We start from the raw sequence: 23,219 nt of genomic DNA, 5'->3' as shown, positions 1-23,219 counted from the left end.
CAGATGCCTTGATGTATTTTGTATTTGGTATTTCGTATTTTGTGCCGTCGTCTTGTTGCCCACTTCAACATTTTGAGGGGCGTCCCATTGCCAATGCATTGAAATTATTACATATTATAAATCATATCATGGCATTACATTATGCTCAGCATATCATATCATATCATTTCGCCCAACTCGTGTGTGGAACCTTTTATTTCTCTTTTTGGGCATCTGGGGAAATTTTCAACTCAAAACATTTGTGGCAACCCCCCCGTCACCCCCAACTACGCTACTTGATGCTTCTCATAGTTGTGCCACTTTAGTTTGTAAGACTCTTGACAATGTTGCCTTCTCTTTTCACCTGCGCACAACAGTTGATTCATTGAAATAGGAGCAACGTCACTTATCAATGTTATCTTTCAGATACATTTGTATCTTTGCGTCAATAACTCACTGAGTATTTGCAGGTATCTTTAAGTTGGGCATATGCACAAACAAAATATTGAGTTGCCTATGAGCGTAGCCAAAGTTTTTAATATTTATAGTAAATTTTCGTTTTATGGAATTAAGTACTCTTTTACATATACATATTTGACTTGTCCATTATCCACCGGGTTATGCATTTTCGGAAATAGTTGAAACACATCGACTAAATATTACCATAGATCACAAAAAAAAAGAGTTTAAGCAAAACCAAATTACTTATCTTTTATATCATCTATATGACCGTGCTGTATCCCTTTTCCATCAAGGATCAATATATCTCATTAAAATAAATGAGCTTGCGTTTCATCTATGAGTAGAAATAAAGGTTTATTAAAAAGACATTGTATTATCCATATTCCATTGCATTTTGCTTAATTGTTGATGCAGACATCTCTTACCTTTCAGCACTAATCTTTGATAATAAATATGAAGTTAATTGAATGAACATTATAAAACATTTTCCAGTCATTTTATTTACCAACAAAATGAACATATAAATATCTAGAGACAAAAAAAGGTATTCACAAATTTGCTACATTAATTGACTTATTGTTGCTTCTTAATATATTTCGAACACAGATACAGATATACACACACACAGACACTTGCTGCTAATTGCTGTATATTGTGTATTGATTGATTAATAATGTTATTTCTGGTTTGTTTATTTTTCCGGCTGAAACATTAAATACAAATATGAGCGTTCGGTGCAATAATTTCCACATTTCGACGATTCGATGACCCCATGAAGTGCCTATAAAGTAATTCAGATTCCATAAGAAAAATAAACTCATTTCGTTGGCAATATAATTCGCATTGCTTATCAGATTTTCTGTTATTTATTTAGACTTTAGGGAATAATGATTTATATATTTATATATATAGTACATACATACATAAGGTATACACTAACGGCAACGATCAGCAGCTGATTAATATATAGATTGATCCATTTGCGAATACTTTTGATAGCGCGCCAACTTATAACTTCACTTCTCTTCTATTATTTGTTTTGTTTTGTTTTGTTTTGTTTGTTTGTTTATAGCATTTGTTTATAACATACACTTATTAACAAATATCACATAGATATTCTAGCTTAGCGGCTAACTTACTTTCGTTTAGTATACAAACTATGGCGAACGATTTTTCATTTAGTTTTAAGGTTAGCTCCACCTAACCTCACACGTCTTGCGTACTTAACCTCACATTTGCATGGTAGTTTTCTCTCGCTTTTTTTTCTCGTCTTCAATCGCGTTCGTCATATGAAATAATATTTTGGCATTTAAGTTCGTGCATAATATAATAAAACATTGGTGTGCTTAATACTAGTTCGCTGATGGGGCATTTCCATCGATGTATATACAACATGTTACTTCTCTTCTTCTTCTTCTTCTTCTACTCCTTGAATAAAACTTCCCTCTTTTATGTTTCTTTTTTTTTTTTTAGAAATAGTAACTTTTCTTTACGCGTAATTTCATAAGAATACTTTGCTTTTGCGTCTGCGGATGTCTGCTTGGAAGTGAAAGTGAAATTAAAATGAGATCTTTTAAATACAAAAAAAAAAAATTTAAAAAACAAACAAACAAACAAAATAATGGTGAAAAATAATCAAATGAAAATTAACAGTTTCAGTATTTTGCTTATTTATCCAAAAGTTTTAAGAGTTTTGTTTAACATTCTTGTTCCTCTTCTTTCTCCTCATTGTCCCGTATATTTTTTTTCTTCTTGGTCTTCTTTCTTTATTTACTACTTTTTCATCTACCTAACTTTTTGTGTCTCCCCTTTTTACTCTTCTATTTCTTCTTTGTATCTAATTTTCAATCCCTTTGTTATTCTTTTAAAGCCTTGGCGTTAAAATTAAGGGCGTTTTTCTTTCTTTTATATATTTCATATTTTAACTTTTCTTTCTCTTTCTCTCTTTTTTTTTAATTATCATTATTTTGTTTACTGACATTCAAACTCTCTTATATTTCATTATCTTATTTTTTCATTCTAGCCAATTCCTTCGTTATCTCTCTTTCTAGATCTTATCTAACTTGCTTACTCTTCATCTTTTATTTTTATTTTCAGCTAATCCTCCTTGACTCTTTCTCTTTTTAGACCTTGTCGTCAAAGTTGGAGACTGGTCTGTAGGAACGTTGTTTGGCATGCAGATGTCTTATGTACAAGTAGAGTACTCCAATGATTAACACTAGTACTACGATGATGACATGATAAAGATGAGGATCTTTGAAGCCGTTTAATGGATGGACGACAACCACATTGGGAAGGTCGTGTCCCTGGCAAGGGGGTGCGGCAGTGGTGCTTTCCTTTAAATTGTGATCAATTTTGGTAATCACTTCAGGACGCTGTGAGGTGCTAGTTGTGGTGGTGGTGCTTGTGGTGGTGGTGTTGCTGTTATCTGCAAAAATGACTGTGTCCAGTGGCAGCTCAGTGTGATCATCTGTGTCGGTATACTCCTGCTTACGTTCATAGCCATATCCCTCATCATAGTTGCTTGGCTTCTCGTGGGGCATGGGATGGCCCTTGGGCCAACAGAGGGGACAGCAACCGCCTTCGAGAGTCACTTGACGATCGCTGGGACAGCTAAGAGACTCACAAAGGGATATCGTACACTTTGGTTCACCCTTGACGCATTCACAGTGATAGCAACCCTCGTCCCAGTGGTCGCCATCCTTGAAGAAGGCGTTAAGTTTCTTTGATTCGCATATGGCATTGGTGTTCTCATCGCAAGTCTGCTCGCAAATCCTTCTACCGGAGGTGCACATACAACGCTGGCAGCTCTGCAGCCAATTGAAATCCGTATCCCAGACCTCCGTGCAATTGGGCTCCCGCGTACAGTCGAATTTGCCACAGCATTGTCCGGGCGTGTCCATCGCCTCCGGCTCCAATTCAACCACAACTTCACCCTCGTCGCTGTTGCAGTCCGGAATGTAGCATGTCTTGCACACACACTTCTTGGACAGACAGCACTGGGCAAATAGATCATCCGGAATCAGGCTGCTGTTATATGCACTGCTCTCCGTGCTGGCAACCGATGATGAAATGCTGTTCCCCACTGCATTCGAATTGATTAAATCCACAGCGTTTATTTCACGTATCTCCCGAATGGCGCTGTCCTCCGGGCACTGCATATCCGCTTCCGGCGGACACATTATCGAATCGCATGGTAGAGGTATGGGGTCCTCGTCCAACTCTGTAAATTATTTCACAAATAAAACGGTTACAAATTATTTAAAATTGTCTATAATTATTGTTATTAATTTATTTTAATATTATTAAAATAAGCAATTAATGAAATAATAACAAAATCAGTTGCAAATAAATATACTAAGAAATACGTTATGATCAAAATTAAAATGGTATCTGTGTATAAAATTTTAAGGAGCAAGAAAATAAATTGACAAACACCGATAAAGATTCGATCTATTGTGGCATCTGTTGTTGAAGTCGACAGTGGATTCTATTCTGTTTGCTGTGCAGGTGCGCTGCAGTAATGATCCACAGTGGAGCCTATGTGGATGTAGATCTATGAACGTCTGCTAAGCAAGCGCGCCTTAGAGACTAACTACAGTGGGGTCTGTATGAGTGTATATGCTATGCTACAGAGTAGTAGACAGTGGAACCTATGTGGATCCCTGCTTAAAGGATGTAAGACTTCAGTGGAATCTGGATGAGCAAGAAGACAAGTTGTTCCCTAATTTTTTTTGTATCAATTATTTATTCATTTAATTATAGTTATTTGTGTAATATTATTTAGCTTGTTGATTTACTTATAATTTTCAATTTTTTTTGAAGTTCTTTTAACATTTTATTATTAAAATACATATATATTTGATATTATCTCGAATTAAATTTTAAATTTAAATTTTCTTAATATTGGATCTAAATTCTGTTCCACTTTACTATTTCTTTCAACCATCAGCTTTCTTTTTCAATTCACAAGTATTAATACTGATATTAAAAATGTTAAATAAATACTCTTAAATATTTATATTAAAATAATATTTTTTATGATTTCAAAAATCTGAACTGCGATTAGTACGCAGTTGTACTCTACTAGAAGATATGATAGTTAGACTGACTATAGAAGCCCAATTATATGATAATAATGCAAATATTGTAGATAGAACACTATTTAATTGCGTTCCTGAACTTATCCTTAAAAGCTTCTCTATGTTATTTGTGAGTGCAACCCAATTAGGGCTCATCTAACACACTTTAATTATTCCATTTGTTACACTATTCCAGTTTGAATAATTTTTAGCACTGTCGTGCAAATTTAATGTACATTTAAGTAATTAACACGAATCTGGCAGCTTTCTTCGTGTCGCATTATCTGCAAATTGAATCGACAACTTGTGTGTTGTATGTTGTACCTGTGGGGAGTGTGAGCTGAATGTGTGTGTTTGTGTGTGTGTGTGTGTGTGTTATTCGCGTACCTGTACCCATTGGCAACCTTTCACTAAAGTCTCGAATTTACCTTTACACTCAGCCGCACTTTTGTTTGCCAATTGGGTTTGGCAGCTGCAAAACTTTGCGGCTTCCTTTGAGCTCAAGTTAATTTGTCATTTTCACTTGCCCATATAATGGGAATTTCTTTTCATTTTTCGCATTCCATCTTTTGCTCTTCTTCTTTCTCCCGTTTTATTTTTTGATTTTTGGAAGTTTTCCTCGACAACAATGAACTTTGCCCTTTTGACTTTGTTTTTTTTTTTTTGTATTTTTCGCTTCGGCCAAGACAAAAGAAAATAATTTATATAAGGCATCGACTTGATTTACTCTCAAGGAATACGATACGACAATCTCGGGGTTAGCTCAAATTAAGAAGTTCCACTCCTTCTCGTTTGATGTATACACAAAATTCATGCACTCCTCAACTTTCCCCATTCCCATTCCCAGTCCGATCCCCATTCCCATTCCCCACTCCCATTTTTATCGCATTCGCGTTGCGTGGCTTCTCGTCGCGCTGTCAGCTTTGAAGGGCCTTTCGACAAACTTCTTACACTTTATTTAATTAAAGTTTTTTTTTTGTTCTTTCTTTATATTTATTATTTTTTTTCTATCGTCGCTGCTTATCAGCGGACCGGCTTAGACAGTTGGGACAGTTGTTTGGTGCTTTTATTTTTGTATTTAGTTCGCAATTTGACTTTGAAGTATAGCGTCAGGGCATTGACAGGAGGAGGTGAGCGGAAAAGGAGGTCTTTGGCTTTTAAAGTCAGATTTGTACAACTTATAACCTAGACATAGAAGTGTGTGCGCAACGAGCAGATACCCTTTCTATATTAAAGTTGAAAGAAACATGCAAATTTTTAATTATTATAGTATATACCAAATTTGGTGACTCTAGCTCTTATAGTTCCTGAGTTCTATGAGGTTACGCTATTGGTAGTCGGTAAAAAATGATATGGAAAAACTAAATTATATTTTAAATTGAAAAAGGAGCGAAAAAAACTTTCGTTTGAATTTCTTATCTTAATACAATTTTGTCTGCTTACCCTATTTCATTTATCTCATGTTTACAGGGTATAAAAGGACAAGAAGCTGTTGCTTTTAGTGCTAAGCGAAATAGCGTAAAATGTGAATGAATTAGCCTTCAAAGTGCGACAGTGGAAAGTCAAGCAACTGTCAGACTAGCTAGACAAGCAGACAAGCAGTCAGGCAGTCGAAAAGGGACCAAAGGCAGGACGAAGTCAGGATAAAGCTAGTCATATAACCTAACCTAGATAAAAACCGCACACTTGGCTGCCTGCAAGAGTTTGGCGAGCTGAGTGCGGCAATAACAGAACAAAAGCATATAGAAAGTTGCAGCAACATGGCCTTTTATTTTTTTTTTTTATTTTGTACATATTTTTTATTTTGTATTTTATCTCCGTCTCTCATACTCCGTGTCTCTATCCCTTTCTCACTCTATCTGAAACTTATAAACAGCGTACAAAGTTTACCATAAAGGCAAAAGTACACATAGAACTCGAGTGTTTTGCATTTTATGTTGCATGAAAAACGGAAAAAAGGGGGTAAAAACTCTTTAAAGTGAAAACTTTTTTAATAATACAACGACAACGGCAACGACTACGACAAAGACGACAGCATTCGTTTTTTTCTTCAGTGTATGCGATGAAAAATTTCCCCTGACTTGAGACTCAAACCATTGTGTAAAGAATTTAAATTGTTAGTTTATCTCGTGACACTGATTGCAATCACGAATTTTAAAATATGCTCTCGACGGCAGATTTTTGAGCACGCAGCTTAATTCCAAAATACCTGAAAGCTTTTGGTTTGACATGTAATAAACGTAAGCTGTTTGAAGCTCACTCAGATTATCAGCGAGACTTTTCCCAGAAAACCAATTTAAAATTGGGAAATCGAGTTAGTTTCCTTACAAATAGCTTAATTTTTTGAATTCCTGGTTTGCAAAGTTACTTTAATTTTAATTATACCCACATATATTATTTAAACTACTTTTATATTCCAGTAATATTATGATTGTTTGTTATTTACCGCAATGAAAAGTTTTTATCGGATTAAGGTTTGTTTTATGAACATAGTTAACATATTAAGAGAATGATATATTCATCAGAAAACTTGTTAAAGCAAAATTGCTTTCGCAATTTAATTTTTTTATTTGTAATTCATTACCTTGTAAAAAGATTTATCTTGTAAAAAGAAAAATGTTAATTCCAAAGCACTTTAGAAGTTTCAGGTATTTTAGAGTTTACTCTAGTAGAATTTAGTTTGAGTTAATAAAACTAACGATATTTTATATTACAAAACTTAATGCACAAAACAAAATTGTTCACATCTTTTAGTGTTTTTAAATTAATATCTACATTGTAATGATTTTTTCCATACACTTGAACTAAACTTCACAATGTGCTTTCAAAGATTTTTACTACTTTTCAAGTTACACAATGTAAATTTAGTTTATTGTAAATAAAGCTGAAGTCGATTTCTTTCTTTGCCTTCTCTACCAAACATGTTCTCTTTTTCTCACTTTATTTTCTGTTTGCCTTTATCTGTATCGTTTCTTATCAGTTTAGTTGCGTCTAACAGCCTGTGACTATAGGGTTAATTAATGTACTGCAGTGATTTTGTTTCACCTCTTTTTATGCTTTGTTTCTCTGCCTGGGAAACCTTTTGTTTGCCTGCTTTATCTAGTTGAGTGAGCGCCTTGGCTAAATGGAATTCAATCAGGCTAATAGCCATGGCCAGAACAAGGTCAGCAGGTGGCAGGCACAAATAATCATGATTTCATTTATGACAAGGCATTTCAATGTACCTTGGAATGGACTTTAACTGGACTTTTAGTAGTTTCCATACAGTGAGCTGAGCATGTTGCACCTACGCAGCGCCCACTTGTTGTTGTTGCATGCCACACTACGGGGCATTTATGAGCTGAGCCGACTCTTTGGTCTGATGGCAGCCACACTGCCCCAGATGAGTGGCAACGGGAATGTGGCAGACGTACGTTGCAGTCGGTATTGGCGCCTCCATGGCTACCTTGTGGCAGTGTTTGTCTTGTGCTACTCGCCACATGCCTTCTACATGATCTACACACGCATGGACTTCCTGCGTCAGAATGCTCTGCTCTTCATTGTTGGCTGTCAACATTTCGCCTTGTTGCTGGTGTCGACTGTTTTCATGGTCTACATGCACACGACGCGACAGATGTGCATCATCAGGTGGCTCAATAAGCTGCTTTCGTGTCGCCGCCAATTGTTGCAGCTGTTGCACACGAGACGGCTAAGGGAGTCACTTCGACAATTGCACACACGTGACCATCTATGGACAGTCTTCTTGTTGAGTGCATCTATCGTTGGCTCCTCCTCGCACTCGGTGTTCGTTCTCAGCACCGATCCGATGTCGCAACGCAGTGGCACATACTTTTGCAGTGTGCTCTTCTACTATGGCCTCCAGCTGGGACTGCAACTTTGTCTGGGACTCTACGTGTTGGCCTTGCTACTGATTAGTCACTTATTGCATCACTGTAATCTTCTCTTGGACCGAATACTGTCGGATGCAGTGCAAGTGCATCAGTCGCTTGTCAAATGGGGCATGCCACAGCGCTGGAGATTGCATGCGGCACAGCAGCATTGGCTGGCCTTGGAATTGTGGCGCCTCTGGCGTCTGCACGGCCAATTGTTGCAACTAAGTCAACGCCTCTGCTCGTTCCACAGCATCCAGTTGCTCGCCTTCGTCGCCTTTGTGTCCATCGAGTGCGTCTTGCACATCTTCTTCTCCTACTTTGTCCAATTCAGCCGCTGGTGGCTACGCAAATTCAGACAGCCCGCTCCGTTCAACATCTACGGATTGATTACCATTTCCTCTTTGTTCGTGCAACTCGCTTTCGTCATCATGCAAACGCATCGACTGCGTTGCATCTATTGCAAAACGCGTCGCACGTTGAGCAGAGCCGCTTTGGCGGTACCACCTAGTTGCAGCAAGGCCCTCAGGCAAACGGTATGTGTGGGTCTATCGATAACGATAACAGCAACTAACGGCAAATAAACCCAAGATTGACTTGTTCCCTTTCGATTCTCTCCGATATCAATTTAAAGGCGAAGTTCTTATCGAAATCATTTGCTTAAAATTCTGTTCACACTTTTTTACACATTTTCTATAAGCGGAAAATGAGACAACTTTCTCTTTTTATCAACCTTTTGTTGGCTTACGCCCTTTTAATATATTTCTATATATAATAAAATTTTTAAAAGTAAATTAAGAAGTTCACTGTTAACTATTTTCACTTCGAAAATATTTTGCACACATCCGATTTCAGTTAATTACCATTTACTATAAGCTATAAGCTTTTTGAATAAAATTTATTTTAAAATTTCTCAAAATAAAATTGAAATTCTACCGAATATTTTTCTTTTTTCAAAAAAAGGGCTGTTCTTACTTTTATTTCCATTTAAACATGATGCAATTAATCTTCTCTTAATCTCATTCTTGCTATTTTGAAAAATTAAAGATTCATTTCGAACAATAATTAAGTCCGATGGTGCAAATTGAGTTTTAGTGTTAAGAAAAATCAAGAGAAATTCTTCAAGCCATCAACTATTAAATTTCAATTTAAAGTATGTAGAAAACTACTAAATATCTTCTTAGCTTATTCCTTTTTGAAGTCAATCAATATTATTTTCTCAAGTTGAATACAAAACATATTTAATTTGAAAAAATTAAAAGGAAAACAATTTTAAAACTTGCACATCTCAAGTTAATAGCAACTTGAACCGATAACCGATAACTTTTGTTTTTATCGTTTGCAGCTCGATTTTTATGGTCTACAACTGCAGTTGAATGAACGCATTTACAAAATGTCGGCCTGCGGACTCTTCGAGATGAACAATGCCCTCTTATTTGACATAATGCAAACAATATTAATCTACGTAACGATACTCATACAATTTGATAAGATCATCAACGCATAATGATGTTTGTACAGATCGAGATACAAGTGTAAACACAGTTATAACTGCAGGTACTGCTTAAAGATACAGATATAATTAAGGCTTAAAAAAAGTAAATATTTGGTAGACTTACGTGTCGTTGCACTGGCCACATGCAGCTGATTACCGCCGATAAATATTAAAAGGCAAATTGTTATTTCAACAACTTGGAGCCAGCACCGAAACTTGGACATCGTCAACTGCATATTGTTCTTGTTATCGATAAATTGGTCTGGCAATCGATATGACCTTGAAGCGAGGCTACAAATTTAACAATGTTTATTGCGATTGAATTCGCGAATTCTCGAAAGTCTTCGCTCGCAATTTTATTTCTTGATTCCCTTATTGCGAAATCAAAACCAATTGAATTTTGTCGTATATCATCTGAAAGAAAAGCAAAGTAAAGCATTAAAAACAAAAGAAATTTAAAAATTGAAATAAATAAAATAAAATAATAAAATTTTTGAATTGTCAACACACATTTATGCCTCGTAATTTTTATTCAATTTTAATAGCGGGACGCAGCCACAATATTCTACAGATGCTGATGCCTATTTATGTGTTTATTTAAATAGGTACAGTGGACCCTAACTATAACGATGGCTTATAGACATTATCGCTTATAATAAATTGATAGCAGAGGCTTAATGTTGTCTTTATAGTACAGTAAAAGATTACTATAAGTTTTCGACGAAAAAATAAATACTATGTTTACGTTAGTTATTTTTGTATGTTTTTGTATATTTGAATTTGAAAAATTTTTTTTGTTGTTACACACTATATTTTTAATTTTTTACGAAACTTTGCTTGTTTTTTTCTCTCAAAGTTGTACAGAGATAGTGTAAATTAATTAAGGAATTTTCCTTTCATTATAAATTCTTTATGCAGAAATTCAGTGGCAATAGATTGCTTACTTTTGATATTTAGAAGTTTGTTATAGCCAAGGCTTAACTAATTATGAAACTTTGAATTTATAAAAGTGCACGTTGATTAGCAACGCGTTCGCTATAGTAAAGTTTGACTGTATATTAATTTAATTGCAGTGCAAAACAGGGCAGTAAACACCGAGCAGCGTTACTAAGTCACAGATAGACAGACGGACTGACGGACCGACGGACAGTCGACGGTCGACGATGTACTGTGAACAGTGTACGGTGTATAGTGTTGTATCACTGCTAAAAATAGCAACCTTTTTTGGATTTGTGCGAATAGTTTTTAATGACCGGAGGCAACCCGACGGCAACCCGGCACACATTTCACTCATGAGATACAGATACAGATACTCGTACAGTGAGGATGAGAGTATCTCGTATCTCGTATCTCGCATCTCGAGCACACGCCACAAAAGCAAAAACCCGAAACTGAAAAGTGTTGCCTTTTTTTTGCTGCTGGCCTCATCATCGTGGCCATTGCTTTTGTTTTTGTGGCTTGAATGGAGCTGCAAGCCCAAAGCTGATAAACGTTGCTGCCACATGGGAAAAGGTACAGGTAGTCAGTCGTTGCCGCCTCTGTTTTGGCTCAGATTGGAGACTCGCATGAGTTTTGTTGCTTCTTTTCATATTCATTCAATCAAATGCTAAAACAAGTCCCAGAGGGAGATTCACAGTTTGCAATTTATGGGAAGCGGATTGCAACCAAAGACGAGTTTGCATTTAAAATTTGCGTTGCTTTAGACGAAACGAAATGAAAGGAGAACTATCAATCAAACAGTTAATCGAACTGTTAATTAATCAACAATAACAACGACTACGAAAACGATACCGCACTTCCGATTGCCACTGAATAGGAGTGGAAATGTGAATGGAAACGTCTCCTCTGCTCGACATAATAAATGGCTTGCTTTCAATTTTAAAAGGTATTTAAACATGTGTGTGTGTATATGAGTTGTTTTTTGTTCAACCTGAGGCTATTCAGCTCTTGATACTTCCAATTGAATGCACCGAACCGATCGATTGCATCAGTAGCTAAATAAATATTTATAAAACACCCATTGATGAATCAATTAGGTTCTTAAATTCTTTCCACTCTCATTATGATAAAGTTCCTGTTCTTGCGTTATATAATATGATTCATAGAGTCTTCATTCATTTCTTTTGTTTTTGTTTATCACTTGTATATACCCCGAGTGTATTATGACAGTCAGGTTAGATTTGCAAAAGAATTTTAACGATAAACAGCGATAATTCAATTCGATTCGCCAATTTTGGGTTAATAATAGAATTCTTTATAAAGACTTGTTTATGCCATCAATTGAATGCAATTTGTATACAACTTTATCAACATAAAAGTGTCTAAACATAAAAGAAAAGAAAAGGAAAAAAATGTATATAGGAATATTCTAATGAATAGTTTACACGACTAATGTTCGGCTGAAGAATTGATACTAGAAACGATGTTTAGCTTTTGTATGAATATTTATTTTTATAAATTAAGATAACGTATTTTTAACTTCTAATGCTTAGTTATTTATTTTAATAAAAAGAAAAGATTGAAACACTTTTTATAAAATAAATTTTAAAGAAGGTTTTAAAAAAAGTGAACATTCTTTATGTTTAAATCAAGATTTTATTTTTTAAATTTTCAATGTCTATTTTAGGGGTTTGATAGCTACATCAGAGATACTGTGAGGTAAAATGTAGAGAAATTAATGTCAAATTTGAAGCTTAAACTGAAAAACTTTTCGATATTTCTGAGTAAACAAGTTGTGACGTCTTCTATAGTATAAATAAGAGAAGAAAGAACGAAATATTTTACAACAGAAAAGACAAATTACGTTTATGCGTATGTCTTTAAATTCATAAAGTAATTTTCGCTTCGCTTAACTTGGCTTTCTCTCTCCGGCCTATTTCAACTCTAGTCGCTTTACTGTGCCAACTTTAATCTAGCTCTTCCCGTTTGTCGAGTTACCAACTTTCTTATCTCAATACCCCCGTTCCAGGTATTGTACAATGTACATATTTACTCATAGTTATTTCCAGCTAATATTACTATATGTACCAGGTGTACTACGAGTATGTATGTATGGTCTGAGGTATGTGAAACCTCCGAGCATTCTTTTCTACTGTAATCTACCTTGTTCTTTCTCTCTGCTCCTCTGTCTTGTTGCTCTCTCGTTCTTTCTACATATTTGTGTAGATGACTAAACATTGATAACGCTACGTACTACACTCGGTAAGCTCTGAGGTCTTGAGCTCTATGTTTGTCTGCTTAAAATCAACAACAACAACAACAATAATAACAACGACGGCAACAACTGCGATCAGTTGAGCATAATGGAGCTTTGTAGCCCCCGACACAGTGTTAAGTACCCGCAAACTTCCCTCCCTCTCTGTCTGGTTCTCCATTTCGTTTTACCCCTACCCCTAACCCTGCCCCATAGCCCCTGCCTTTTGTCTAGAGTTTGGGGCGCAACCCAATGCTAACTGTAAGTTTTTACCTCGAAAGCAAGATAAGCTTTATGATTGCCATAAATTTCACTTGAATGCGAAATCTGATGCATCTATTTCATGCCTTCGTTTTGCTCATTTTTTTTCGATGTTGTAGTTGTTGTTGTTGTTTTCTTCTCCATCTCATGCTCTTCTGCATACTTCTTCATACTCTCTTCACTACTTAGATTCAGCTTGTTCTTCTTCTTCGTCTGTTTTGTTATTTATTTTGAGACGCTACACATGCAAAACAGCAGCAACAACGTCGAAGTTGACGGTCTCTACTTGTATGTGTGTGTGTGTGTGTATCTGTGTGTGTGTGAGTGTATTTACTCGTGTTCGCGTACAATAATTTCACGTTCAACAACTTTTGGCTTTTTTGATGAGCCAGCAGCAAAAGCAGCAGCAACAGCAACAGCAGCACTTGAAAGGGACGTTGGCGGAGGGGGTGCTGCAGGGGTGGATTGAAGGAGTGTCGAGAGGACGGGAATGGGGAACTGTTGTTGCCATAGCTACCGCAGAAAAATAAAGCTCGTCATCTCGTTTCCACACACACACACACACACACATACATACATGCATGTATACATACATACAAGCATTGCAACACGGCCACAACATAGCCCGGCTTTGGGTTCGACTCTGACTCTGGCCTGGTCGGCTCGTCGTTTATGCTCTGGACTTTGGCTATGGCTTTTTTTTTGCTTTGACTTTAGCCTGCGGCTCTCTGTGGCCGCCACTCTGTGCCCCACTCTACACCACTCTGCAGCACTCCATTGCACAAGCAGTTCACTCCACAGTGCTCCACACTCCGTACACTCTGATCACCATTTCCATACACTTGCAAGCGGCATAATTGCTTTCGCTATGATTTTGCAGCATGTTGCATGCAACAAGCCGAGCTCGCAATCAACTTAACCAGCTTCTGAATTTTCGACCTAGAATCTTGCTATACAACAAACACCATAACATAAGTACTTTGACTTCTACTTCAAACGACGGATGTTTAATGTTCTTTTCGAATACTTTTTTAAGTCGATAATTCAGAGTCGGTAATTAAAAATTTATTTTTTTAATTGCAAACAAAATTGAAAAGATTTTTTTTGAAAAATTTAAATAAGAAAATTGCTTTTAAAACGCTTAAGTGTTACAAAATCTACAAAAGTTTCTGCATATTTTTTAAACAATATTTACAGATGCTTTAAATTGCAATCAATCTTTTTTTTAAATAACTTACAGAGATCACAAAGTGCAAACAATAAGTAAGCTTTTAAAAAAGTAAAATAAATTATTACTTTAAAAGCTGTTAATAAAGTTTTAAAGCAACTTTCTGTGGAAACAGAACTTTTTAATGAGGTTTTTTTCTAAAAATTTTCTACGTAACAGAAATCCATTAAAATCGTATTTTAAGGTAGTCAATAAACCAGGTATTTTTAGTGTAGTCTACTCACACAATATTATTTTATGTTTATGATGAAAGAAAACTATTAAAGCTATAACTTAAAAACTGCATATACATATTTTAATTTTTATTTTAATTTTGCCATTTTCAGTGATTATAATAATATCCAATGGAATCAATGTCATTTCATGCGAAAAGATATGCCAAAAATATTACCGAGGAGCCTGAGAGTCGTTATTGATTGGCATAAGAGTATGCAAATCTTGAATTTACTCGTTTAAAATTAATCATATTAATTTAATCGGATTACTTGCAGCTAAACTTTAGCTGACATCGGCCAATTGAAGTCAACTTATGTCTCAGTTAAACTTAATGTCGACCTTAACTGCATATTTTGGGGCATACACAAGATCCAAATTTTTTGAAGAGTTTTGCAAAGGCAAAGAGTATGAAAGCTTCGACTCTTACTGAGCGTAAGCTTTACTTTCTTGTTTTTTTTTTTTTTTTTTGGTTTTTGTTGTTTGTTTTTGTATTTCGACTTATTTTGTTTTTGCTTTTGGTGTTTTTTTTTGCTCTGGTTTAAGGCATGGGCTCAGTTTACTTCGCTGCTGGCTGATGGACGCTCTCAACTAGTAGTCCGCGCTTTTCGCTTTACGCTCTACGCTTTAATAGACTTCCCATGGCTCATTTTGGTACTTACGGTTAATGCTGCCACAGCATACACATTGACACACACAGATACACACAGACACACACACACAATGTCACTATTAGTATAAGTATGAGTATGTACACAGACATTTTTCGATCATTGCTCGTTTATTGAGCGATATATTTATTTGCTTCCACCTTTTACGCTTGTCGCTTTGCGCTTTTAACCTTGATTTTTGTGTAAACAATATACGCATACATAGATACAACTACAAATAATATACACACAGATATGCAGCATATTCTCAAAGCAACAACAAGAAAAAAAAAGATTTTTCAGTTGTCTCTTTTGTATACATATGTATTGTATCTTTGTATGTGAGTGCGTGTGTGTGTGTGTGTGCGTTTGTTTAGTTTCTAGTTTACTGTACATTTATTAAGTTACCTATTTATAATTTGTTTATTATTTAGCAAATGCCAGTGCCAAAAGACAGATTGAACAAAGCCAATAAAATGCGTATACGCACAGCCAATAAATTCGAATGGATTGGAACGGAACTGAAAACCCAAGCTCCATAATATAAACAAATTGAAATTCTTGTTCATTTTGTTCATTCAATTTTTCAAATTATTCTTTTTATTTTTTTTTTTCTTTTCAGCATATGACGTTATGGCTTTTTTTCTGTGATATTATTAGATATGCGCTATCTTATCTCTATAAAGCATAACATTTTTTTCACATGTGTCTCGTTTTCAAACCAACCAAGGCCCCAACTAAAAAAGTCAACAAAAAACGGGCAATACATTGCGGCTTATATAATCAGCAAAAAGCACTCTCAAGTTACTCGGAACAAAAACATATAAAAAACAACAAGGAAAACTGATGCACATCAAGGGAACCCTTTGCAATCATACAATATGTTCACTCTTGCCATATAGATTATGTCTTTAGAATTTGTGGAATGTGAGCTGAGTAAGCGGTCTACACACCTGCCACGTAAATTTTGTAAGCTCTCCAACATTCAGAGCATAAATATTGTTTCTTTCGTATGTTCGCTGGTTGCGTCCCGACTTCACATGCTGCTTGGTTGCACGCTGTTGTGGGGGAGGAGGGAGGTACGGGGTCGAGGGCTCTCTGTGCAGTTTATTCACTTTGCACCTCACACTTTATTACACCTTTTTTTTCTTAATTTTTTTTTATTTTTTTGTAGTTGCTTTCACGCTTGGTTTTCGTCTTGTTGCGCGTCGCTTATTTTTGGGTTTTTTTCGTTTTTAAACTGTTGTTAAATTACGTTTAGTTGGGTTTTGTTATATTGATCTTATAGCATCTTTGCCTGCGTCTCACATCACTTCACAACACACACTGACACCGTGTTCGGCCTGATAGACTCGTGCTCGTGCCCTCTTTGGCTATCACTCGCTCACTAAAGCGTTCAAGTTTGCGACACAACATTTAAAGCTCGCTGATCGCTGCTCGCAGCTCGATGGTCGTATACCTCTGCCAGCGTCGACGCAACGATCATCAGGTTGAGCAGCGCACCAGTGTTGACAGAGCAGCTTTTTTCCCGTCAAATCTGGCTGATTTGTAAAGTTTAATTTATCAAAATTGTCATTTACTATTATTCAGGCTAATCTTAACCAAGGCAAATAGGTTAGATCTTGTTTAACAGATTTATTTACTTTGTGGACTCTTTCGAATTGGACGGAGGAATTTTGAAAAACGTTTAAGAGCAACAAGATCTACAGCAGATACTCAATACTCCAAATTATGGTCTGTGCTAGAGAACACAAAAATGTTCAGTTTGCTCCGGCTTAAATCTGTACTAGGAAATTAGTAAATCTCAGCAGAACAAATAATATATTAACGTTTTGGCAAATAAATTACAACGTTAATTTTATTTGAAACGGAAGGCAAAAATGAAGAGAATCAATAAAAATAATTAGTTACATTTATTCCCCAGGCCCCGAAGTGTCTAGCTACGGCCCTGGTTGAAGTGCTTTGATCTTCCACTGTATGAGCGGGTTTGCAGCTCAGCCTCTCTTACGCTCTCACGTTCTCACGCTCTCCCTCTATGCCGCTCTCACACTCTCGCAACCTTGTGCTGCCATTTCAAGCGGTCAGCCGGCTAACCGGCTAGCCGGCAACCTGTGCTTATGATTTGTTCTCACGCTCTCACGTTCTCATGCTCTGCTACTCTTCTAAGCATTTGTATATTTGTTGCTCTTTCGTCAAAAAGCTCTATCAAGCTTTTGCCAAACAAAAATGCTGACATATGTATGTATGAAAAAAATATACATATGTATTTTTATGTGTATATATTGTACTTTGCAGATCTTTTGGCAAGCTTTTAGCATGCGTCGCAAACAACAATTTTCGAGCACGCCATAAATTTTCACACACAACACTCAAAAATGGTACCGCTAAGGAATTTTTGGGTGAGTGTTGAATGAATGGTGAGTGCATCACACGCACTCGTCACGTGCATACATTTCCATTCCAATTTCAATTCCCATTCCCATTCCCATTTCAATTCCACGACCAACCGATCGATCGATCACACTTACATATTCGTACATACTTTACTTATTAAGAGATCGTTGCCTTCATTCGGCTTTCCAGGCCAAGGCGTGTGTGAAATGCAAATTTTAAATAAAATAAAAAATCTCTTCCTCCCCCACCTATCACTCCCTCGTCTTTATTCTCGTTCCCAACGGATTAATGTAAAAATGCAGATATACAATCGCAACAAGTACAAAAGTGTATATTATGCATGCATAATATTTCAATGTTTCTTGTCATTGCAGAGATTGCTCAGGTGACTAATTGGCCACAGTTAAAGAATGACTAATCATCAGGTGTTGTCATTGCATTAAGTGCTAGGTTATAATCTGATAAACTGCAATACTAATTTAAATGAAAGAAGTAAGACAAAACCTTGCCAAGAGATTGAATTGTCATTATTATTTATTCTATTCTCCAGATAAAGTTTATTCATAAAAAAACGATTTTATAATAAATCTATATGTTAAAGTTTTTATTTAACACTCGGTAAGAATTTGTAACTTTTGGGAAACTTTTAAGAAATGTTTCGAGTAACTGATTAAAACATAGTATAGATTTCATTGGGAAAACATATTTATAAAGGCCAATTCCTGTTTTCACTTTCGGCAAGGTTTTTTGGAAGTGGATATCTTTAACCTGTTCTAATTACGGATTGAATTTAGTTTAAGTTGCTGAATTTAAGAATGCTGTCAAATGATATATAAGGAACTAAGGTAAGATTTTTATTTTTAGAAATTAGATTTTAAAAAAATTTTAACAACCTCCTTTTTTTCATGTAGTTTTAAATATTTTTAAATGTTATATTTAAATTTTAATAATAATAGTTCTAAGTGTAAAATAACATTACTTTGTTTCTATTATATATAAATGAATAATTACGCTTATTAAGCATGAAATACATTAGTCAAAGTTTCGTTACAGTCTGTTGCTGTTAAGTTTGTGATTATCTGATAATGGCACATCTTTGTAGCTTAATTTCAGTATAAAGTTGCAGCTAAGTTCAGGATTTGTTCAGACAGACGAAGTTTGTGCCAGCTATAAATATCATTATATATATAGTTTGATATGTTTGTGCATTTGGCTTAACAATTTTCATGGTCAGTTGCCTCCTGTGTCACATAAACTGCCGCAGATAACAGCAAAAAGGCAGCCAAATCCTTATAATGAAATAAAAATACATAGCCAAATAAAGCGACGACAGGACAAGACAGGACAAGACAGGACAAAACAAGAAGACAAACGGACGGGAGTAGGACGAGGCAAAGTCAAAGTGAACAGCAAACAACAAGAACAACATTGATTTCACTTTAACGAGCTTGTAATGTCTTGAAGACGATAGTATATAAAAAGCGTTATGTATACGACATGTGTGCAGTGGGTGTATTTCACTGACTTGCTCCCTTTCTCTCACTCTCTCTCTCTCTCTTTCTCTCTCTGTGTGAATGAAAAGTTTGTGAGCTGCTGTCACATCCTAATAGGATAATAACGAGCCAAGGCAAGTGAAAGTTGTTGCGCCTGCAACTCCCAAATAAAATATGTAGCCAAACAATAAACGATGATAAGGGGCCAAAGAACGTGTCTGCTTCGTTCCTTCATCTGCAACTAACCCCAAAAAGAGGAGAAGAAGATCCAGTACACCCATAGCCAGAGTTGCCATCCTCCTCATAGTCATTATGCGAGCAGTTCACTTAGCCGTTGACTTTGTCTCATTGGCTTGGGATGCTTGGATGTCCAAAAGGACATCCAGAAAAACTGATAAGCAAACGACTTGCGGCAAAGTGCGCCTAATGCCCGGCATATCCCCTTCCTATCCAATATTTAACACGCCGAAAATTTGATACTCTTGGAGATCCTAGCGCATTTGTGATTAATTCATTTTATAAGAGCATATATTTATATCTTAAAGAAGTTTAATATTCTATTAAATTTTGACAATATGTATTTGTATTTGTAATTATGGATATACTCCTTATACTTAAAATTGATCAAAGTTATATTTTAAGATATGACATTTTTTCATATACATTTACCGTCCAAATATCTCATGTATAGTTATAAAAACCCCTTAACTAGACATTAAAAAATTGGCCACTACTATTTTTATTCCAACAAATGGTGAAAAAATCAATCAGTACGCATAAAAAATCATTTAATATTTACTCGTAACTTGGTTGAAAAATCTTAATAAATAACAAACTTTTTCCTTGATTATATTTACCGATCTTTTCCATGTTATAAAAGGTATATTATGTAGTATCCTGATTTCAGTAATTATAAAAATAAATTACTAGGTATTTTAAACTCAACCTTAAATCTTTTTGTGGATCTTTTCTATATAAATTGTAAAATAGTAAGATTTTTAAAGAAAGGAAAATATAAGTTTATTATACTATAGGTAGATTTTTCATCGATAGTACTTTCTATATGATAAAATAACTATATCAGTTTGCGAAGTAATTCTTAGTTTCATCAACGGGAGGACATACGGACTTGCTTATATCAACCTCAGCTCATTGTCCTAATCAAGAATCTTTATATATACTTTATGGCTTTTCTCATGATTTAATGCGTTACACAAATTGTGACAAAATTATAATACCCGCTGCAAAGGTATAAAAGGAAAGGCCTGAAGTGAAGGCAATGCGGCTTTTCAGTTGCCCATATGGTGGCAGGAGGTAGGTGATGGGCGGTGGGTGGTGGGTGGAGTCGGATAGGCGTTGCTTGTAGCTGCCAAATGGTAATTTATGGGCGGTACACTGGCAAACTGGTAGGCGGCTTTAAAACTGTTGCTAAATTGTAGTTAGAGGCCTAGACTGATGCTGCATATCTATGTTGGCTGGAAAATTCCAGGCAATTTTTTCAAATGGTTCCCTTAGTGCCAATGTCTCTGCTTGCCATCTGGACTTCATGTTAAAGATACTTTGGAGGAAGCTATTGTTCTGATTGCTCCTTAGGTTAAGTGAGTTATTTTTCTACACATAATGCAAGAAAAGTCTTTCTCTCCAAATATATTATCTAAATATGTTTAAGGTCCCTACTCGGACTACAAACTCGATGGGAGTCTTTCAGAGTAAATTGAACGCAGGTTGTCCGGATATTGCGGAGCCGAGTAATTTATATTTTACCAGTACCGGAAGAACATCATGTACTGTTCCAAGAAAATAAGTAATAAGAATGTTTCAGTCGAGAGTAATCGACTACGAGATACCATAACACAAATTCACATAAGCACTTTAAGACAAACTTATCAGTGTTTCTTTATCCTCCTTTTGGTTCACACGTAAATTATACAGTCGACATTTTTTAGATAGATCCGTAAAATATCTCTACTATTATTTATTTAATTTATTTTTATATTATTAAGATATAAGATATTTCAATTCCTATACCTTTGAGATCAATGCGTTTATACAGATATTTGTAGAGTGAGATACATAGGACTAATCAACTTGGCTTTTAATATTGGTCAAAAATATTTAAATACATTTTTTATAGGTTAGTCTATCTGTTACGAGTCTGTAATATCCTTGTTTGCTATATCTAAAATATACACAAAATCAAACATATTGACAAACACAGAATTCGCATTCTTGGAAATCACAGACAGGTAGACACATTAAAAATGCTATTTAAATTTCATATTAACTTGGGGATACGAAAAAGAAAAACATCTTTTTTTATAAGTTAATACAGCACAAGAACTTAATAAATCTCTGGAAATGTCTCTATTTCGTTGCCTTCACTGTCAGCTACTGTTTGTTAAGAAACCCCACAGATTTCCTAGTGATTACTGGTTTCTTCAATGCACACACACACACACACACACGCATAAGGGAACCTACACCCTCCCACACACACAGAGACACACACACATTGAGGGAAAATCAACTGACAGCTGTACAAACAAGTCATAATTTGACGAGGAAATCGCTGCCATCGTTTTGCTGCTTCCTGTTTCCTGCAACATGGTCCCTTTTCCGTCATTTTGCCGTTAGTGGAAACCCCTAAACGTTCATTGTTCAAGGGAACCTAACGAGTTATTTCTCTAGCCACGTCTTCTTCTCACTTCATTCTCTGAAGTAAAAACATTTCTCTATTCTGTTCATCAGCTAGCAAAATGTCGCTCATTTATTTTGATTACCTTTTCAAAAAAAGCAGAAAGAGAAAAAAAGAGAAAAACCGAAAAAACGAAGTACGGAAAATGCCAACAGATTTTCATTCTCAAGCGATGCGTTTTCATTTCATTTTCATTTTAGTAGATTTTTAATATACCCTGTCCACTTTGAGTTTATCTTAAGCTCACTGTATCTCCCCTCTCTCTTTTTGATGGCTTAGCTCTTTCATTTCAACTTCCATCTCTTCTTGCATCTCTTTCATTCGCTGTTCTGTTCTATCTGTTCTATCTCCCTCCCTCTGTTGAGACTTTTGCTTTAGCTGCTCTTAACTTGAATTTTAGTTAAGAGTTGAATCATGGTCATCAGCGTTGATGAGCTTAATTCCCCGGTGACACTTTTCCTTCGTACAAATTTAGTGTGGCAAATTTTACACACACTCGCACACACACACACACACATACAGACAATGGGAAATGGCAATAATAAAGTTGCTAGAGAAGGGACACTGCCCCCTTCCCTGCATTATCCTTTTGGGGCCTTTGCTTCCGTTACGTCTTGACTTTTGTTATTGTTACCCCCAATGAAATTCCATTATGAATCCTTGCTCATTGTTTTGTGCATCGTCGGTTTGTGGGTTTATCAAGGGCATGCCCTTCCTCTATTCTACGTCCCCCTTTCCACTGACCCCCCTCTCTTGTGTCGTCTTGTACACAAAATTAATATTACAATTTTTGCGCTGTCGACATCGTTGTGTTGGCAACGCTGTTAAATGGGTCCGGGGGTCTGTCATAAGACCGAAATTATTTCAGAAAGCATATTTCAAAATGAAAATTTTCTTGCGGCTTTCTGCTAAAACAAATGTTTGGCCTGGTCTTGGTCTTGGCCTGGTCTGGTCTGGTCTGGTGTGGTGTGGTATGGTATGGTATGGTATGGCTTTCAGGTTCCGGGTTTTGGCCTGGTTTTATAATGAAATAAATTTCATTTGCTCATTGAGTCGACAAGCAGGCTGGCCGACATGTGTGGCCAGGCATGAAGACGTTGTGGAATTTGCATGCATGTTGGACTCTGAAGTACGAGTTGGACGCATTAGGACGGACTTTAAGTGTGTGGCCGTGTGTGGAGCGTACATTTAAGGTATTAAGACTT

General features: G+C 35.9%; 2 protein-coding genes across 2 annotated transcripts; one reads left to right on the top strand and one right to left on the bottom strand.

The window, feature by feature from the left end:
* Positions 1-1,264: 1,264 nt before the first annotated feature.
* On the bottom strand, positions 1,265-16,850 carry LOC117787751. Its single transcript, XM_034626356.1, has 3 exons — positions 16,386-16,850; positions 10,012-10,301; positions 1,265-3,664 (listed from the first exon to the last, which is right to left on the bottom strand). The coding sequence occupies exons 2-3, from the start codon at positions 10,121-10,123 to the stop codon at positions 2,565-2,567; spliced, it is 1,212 nt and encodes a 403-aa protein (XP_034482247.1). The 5' UTR covers positions 10,124-10,301; positions 16,386-16,850; the 3' UTR covers positions 1,265-2,564.
* Positions 7,801-9,899, top strand: LOC117786624 (putative gustatory receptor 77a). The gene is made up of 2 exons (XM_034624962.1): positions 7,801-8,928; positions 9,738-9,899. The coding sequence occupies exons 1-2, from the start codon at positions 7,801-7,803 to the stop codon at positions 9,897-9,899; spliced, it is 1,290 nt and encodes a 429-aa protein (XP_034480853.1).
* Positions 16,851-23,219: the final 6,369 nt, after the last annotated feature.

The sequence above is a fragment of the Drosophila innubila genome (assembly GCF_004354385.1).
Source record: "Drosophila innubila isolate TH190305 chromosome 3L unlocalized genomic scaffold, UK_Dinn_1.0 0_D_3L, whole genome shotgun sequence".
NCBI classification, from domain to species: Eukaryota; Metazoa; Arthropoda; class Insecta; order Diptera; family Drosophilidae; genus Drosophila; species Drosophila innubila.
This window is presented reverse-complemented; position numbering and strand designations above follow the sequence as displayed.

What these genes read in the sequence shown, in the direction of transcription:
- LOC117786624 (XM_034624962.1), top strand. Translation starts at nt 7,801, where the DNA reads ATGTTGCACCTACGCAGCGCCCACTTGTTGTTGTTGCATGCCACACTA. An exon ending in GCAAGGCCCTCAGGCAAACG is followed by an intron (nt 8,929 to 9,737) that starts GTATGTGTGGGT and finishes TATCGTTTGCAG; the next exon opens with CTCGATTTTTATGGTCTACA.
- LOC117787751 (XM_034626356.1), bottom strand. Translation starts at nt 10,123, where the DNA reads ATGCAGTTGACGATGTCCAAGTTTCGGTGCTGGCTCCAAGTTGTTGAA. An exon ending in TGTGGCCAGTGCAACGACAC is followed by an intron (nt 3,665 to 10,011) that starts GTAAGTCTACCA and finishes AATAATTTACAG; the next exon opens with AGTTGGACGAGGACCCCATA.